This window comes from Oryza sativa, chromosome 2, assembly GCF_034140825.1.
Source record: "Oryza sativa Japonica Group chromosome 2, ASM3414082v1".
NCBI lineage: Eukaryota > Viridiplantae > Streptophyta > Magnoliopsida > Poales > Poaceae > Oryza > Oryza sativa.
This window is the reverse complement of record NC_089036.1, coordinates 17,184,411-17,188,924: the sequence shown is the minus strand read 5'-3', so window position 1 is coordinate 17,188,924 and position 4,514 is coordinate 17,184,411. Positions and strand designations below refer to the sequence as shown.

The following is a 4,514-nucleotide window of genomic DNA, read 5'->3' as shown; positions in this document are numbered from 1 at the left end:
ACAGACATGCAAGTTAAATTTCTCACTTTAACACGTTGCAAAAAAAAATTGACTCTGAATATACGTTAACTATCTTTAATTTATTTTTTCTTATTGCAACTTATAAAAGTAGAATTTTACCTTACATGTTTCTAAAGCGATATATCTCATGTTAATACATCTTCTCAATTTTTATAATAATTTTATAACTATTCTAAGTGTCATGCAAACAATGAAAAGACATCCCCTTGAGAGTTTAAAATCCACTTTCAAATGAAATGCCATTCAAAATTGTCTGATCGGTTGAGCAACAAAATAAGCTATAAAAAAATTAACAAGGCAGCAAAAATAATTTTTATGTAAATAATTATTACCAGCAGTTTAAAAGTACTCCAGAAGGGATGAAAATACAATCACTAAAATTAAATTAAAAAGTTTTAAATTTTATTTCGACTTACTCCTTCCGTCCTTAAAAAAGAATTGATCGAATGAATCTAAGTACATGTGCCGATCCATCCCTAGGGTTTATTATTATTATTTTTTAGAGAGAGAGAGTATAAGCCAGCAAACAGACATGAAAACCGAATCTCTGATGAAATCTACTCCACGTACTGCAGTTTTCCCACGATAGTTGCATTGGGAAGACGAGGAAAGCCAAGCAATGGCGTCGGCGAGGCATCTCCGGAACCTGTCCATGCGCTCCGGCGGCAGAGCTATGCCAACCTCGATGCCGCCGGCGCCGGAACGATCCTCCGCCACCGACACCGCGCCGGTCTTCGCCACGGACACGATCTCCACCTTCGCCGGCCTCCCGAACCCGAAGTCGACGTCGTACACGCGGAACCTCGTCGACCCGGCCACAGAGAACGGCGCGTCGTCCCTGCACGCCTCCACGACGCGCTCCGTCCACCCCTCCCAGTACGCGAGCTCGCCGCGCACCGCCTCGTCGATGGCGGCGGCGACCGTGGCGCAGGCCGTGAAGACGCCGCCCGCGGCGTCGGCGACGGCGAGCTCCTCCTCGGGCGCCGAGGCGAAGCCCGGGCCGACGCAGTTGCCGAGGTAGTTGTCGGGGACGCGGGGCACCAGCCGCGACCGGTGGTCGACGGCGAAGATGAAATGGGCGGCGGCGGCGGCACGGCCGCCGTCGTCCCGTCTGGCCCGGCGGTAGCAGTGCCACATGAGGCCGTACATGGCCACGTGGGACGTGCACCGAGGCGGCGGCACGCCGCGACGTGCGGCCTCGCTGGCGACGGCGTCCTTGACGCCCTGCAGGAGCTCTTTGGACAGGGTGAAAGTGGCGAGGACGTCGAGGAGCTTGCCGGCGTCGGGCGCTTTGAACAGATCTTTGGCTTCGTTCGTGGATGAGGTGATCTCGTCGTGCATGTTCGGTAGGTCACGGATGAGCGTGCGGTCGATCACAGGCGGCTCTGGGAGCATCCGGTCGCCGGCGCAGGCAGCGGCCCAGGTGTGGAGGAAGTGCGTCGAGCCCACCCCGTCGCAGGCGGAGTGGTGGACGATGATGCCGACAGCGAGACCACGGCGGTTGGGCGGCAGCACGGTCACCTGCAGCGCGAGCACCGCGCCGCCCTCGGGAAGCTCCGGGACGAACGACGCGATCTTGGCGAGCTCCCTCGGCTCGTCCGTGGCGAGCTCGTCGACGCCGACTCCGACGCCGTCGTGCTCGGCGACAGTGAACGCCACGCCGTCGCCGGGCTGGTAGAGGAGCTCGTACCGGTTGGTCTCGCCGGGCGTTGGGCGGACGCGGCCGGCGAGCGGGTAGAAGGCGTGGATCGCCCGGGGTAGCGACTCCTCCATCCGGGACAGCACAGCGTCGACATCGTCGTCGTCGCAGGGGCCGAGGCGGTAGAAGAAGACGCGCTCGACGGGCTGGGCGTGGAGCCACCCCGCGTCCATGAAGATGAGAGGCAGGGCTCGCTCGGGCAGCGAGGGCTCGCCGGCGGGCGGCGCTGGCGCGACGCGCGTTGTGCGGAGGACGCGGAGGCCAGCGGCGTGAGCGGCCGGTTGCGACGCCATGGTCTCGCCGCAGAACAGGTCAGGGTTGTGTGCTCGTGGCTAGCTGCAGAGCGATCGAGCTTTGCTTCTACTCCTATAATACTTGCATCTCCGCGAGTGACTTCACTTCACTGGTCCATACTCGAATTATGCCCCTAAGTTATTAGGTGAGTACGAATTACCCCTTAAACTCAAAAATAAGATAACTTTCACCCTCAACTATTAATATTGGATGAAAACCCCCCTCAAATAGCTTTGAGAGCGGTTTTGGTCCTACGTGGTAGTTCAGTCAACAATTCTTTTATCAAATAATCGATGGGGCCCACCCGTCAGATCTCTCACCTCTCTCTCTTTCCCCTCTCACACCTCTCTCTCGCGCGCACGGATGCCAACGACGAGGATGAGGCACGTGCCGGCAGCACTGCACCATCCTGACGGCGCTCACTTGCCGCCCCAAGTTGCCTTAGCCACGCCGCCACCGCGCCGCCATCCGCCCTCCCCGAGTAGCCTTCGCTACCTCCCGCCACCATCCTGCCCACCCCGAGCTGCCTCCATACCCCCCTCCCCGCCGTACCCCCGCCCTCGCTTGCCGCCATTTGCTGCTGCCCTCAGCGCCCAAGCGGCCTTCGCTACCGCCCGCCACCCCGAGCTGCCTCTGCCCCCTCTGTCGTCCCGCTGCCCTCGCCCAACACCATCCACCGCTATCCTCGATGCCCTAAGCGGCCTCCGCCATCGCCATCGCGCCGCCCCGAACTGCGTCCACCCCCGCCGCTGTCCCACTGTCCTCGCCAGTTGCCGTCCTGCCGTCCACCCTCGTTGTTGTCACATCGCTCCGCCCCTAACTCGCCGCCGTCCGGCACTCCCCATTTAGTGATAGAGAGAGATGGAGGTGAGGGGAGGGAGAAGAGAGATGATTTGGGAAAGAGAGATATAGAGAGGAGGGGGAAAAGATAGAGGGTGAGAGCTGACAGGTGGGCTCGTTGATAAAAAAACTGATGACTGGACTGCCTTGTAGAACCAAAACCACTCTGGTTTGTCTTAGGGAGGTAATTCGTCTAGTATTAATAGCTCAGGGTGAAATATTTCTGGTTTTCGGTATATGGAGATAATTTATACTCACTCAATAGTTCAACGGTATAATCCGTCCCAAAAAACGAATCTAGAACGAAATGACGAATCTAGAACGAAATGTGGCACATTATAGTATAATAAAACTAGACAAATGTATATTCAGATTCGTAGTACTAGGATGTGTCACATCCAGTACTAAGTTGGTTTTTTATAGGACGGAGGGAGTAGATATCTAGAAAAATCACTAACTGTTCAACTTAAATTGATAAAGATATTACAAGGGGCAGAAAATTATAAAATAAAGCATACTCCCCTTGTATATTGATTCGCCCTAGCTACTTGCAGCCACTTAACTATCACGTCGAAAAATATATCTCTTATCATGTATATAAATAATTTTTTTCATTGTGGCTATAATTGTTTGTAATAATAGATTGTTGTAGATTAGTACTTATCTATATCTCTCTGAGATATATAGTTTGAATCCACTGTCACTTAAAACTCAAAATACAAAAATTGGTCACATCTCTCACACTAGTCCCAAGTCCCAACTACCTCTTGTCTTTCCCAAGTCCCAACTACCTCTTGTCTTTATGATGGCTCCAAGCAGTCAATGCCTACATCTCACACACTACTATAAAAAAATACATTTTTCATGACACTCCATTTTATTCTCAACGATGGACTTAACAAAGGCCGTGTTTAGTTCACCCCCAATTTCTAACTTTCCATCACATCACATCACATCTAAAATTTTCCTACACATATAAACTCTCAACTTTTTTTCCAAACTACCAACTTTCCCCAAACTTTCAACTTTTTTCAAGAACTAAACACAGACAAAAGCATACTGGGAGTATGTGGTCACAACTGTATGAGAATTAATTTTTACAGATTGTCGGTTTAGGAGGCCACAGCCAGAAAAATAATTCTATTTTACGAGTGGACCTCCTAAGGGCAAGTTTTATAGTAGAGGTGACCATCACATCCAATTTTATACATGATATACATAATTAAATTAAGAGGTGACATGTATAATAGGTTGCCTCTACCACACAATCCCCAATATCTCTAACACTCTCACATGTTTATTAAAGTTTGTGTAGGGGTTGCCCCTTGCATGAGATGTGACTATTTCTCTCTCATCTTTCTTCTCTCCTCCACCTCACTATATAGTCCTATGTGGCATCTTGAGGTTTGTGCTTGGATGCCCATAGTACTTGCCCTAACCTAACCAACCACCTGGAAAAGAGGAGGCCACTTTGAAAAAAAAATTAATGAACCTATCTCCTAGTTACCACTCACCAGCCCCCACTTCTCGATGTGTCCTCCCACACCGGGGACGTGGTGGATCCGGCATTCCGGCTCCAGCTCAACATCGACATGAGGGCAGCGATGACAGTGAAACAGAGAAGGTGGAGCACGTGGAAAATATAGTCATATTTTAATCC

The 4,514-nt window shown here is 51.5% G+C and overlaps 1 protein-coding gene across 1 annotated transcript; it reads right to left on the bottom strand.

Moving 5' to 3' along the window:
- Positions 1–339: 339 nt before the first annotated feature.
- Positions 340–2,321, bottom strand: LOC4329373 (phenolic glucoside malonyltransferase 1). Its single transcript, XM_015768945.3, has one exon. The coding sequence runs from the start codon at positions 2,011–2,013 to the stop codon at positions 514–516; it is 1,500 nt and encodes a 499-aa protein (XP_015624431.1). The 5' UTR covers positions 2,014–2,321; the 3' UTR covers positions 340–513.
- Positions 2,322–4,514: the final 2,193 nt, after the last annotated feature.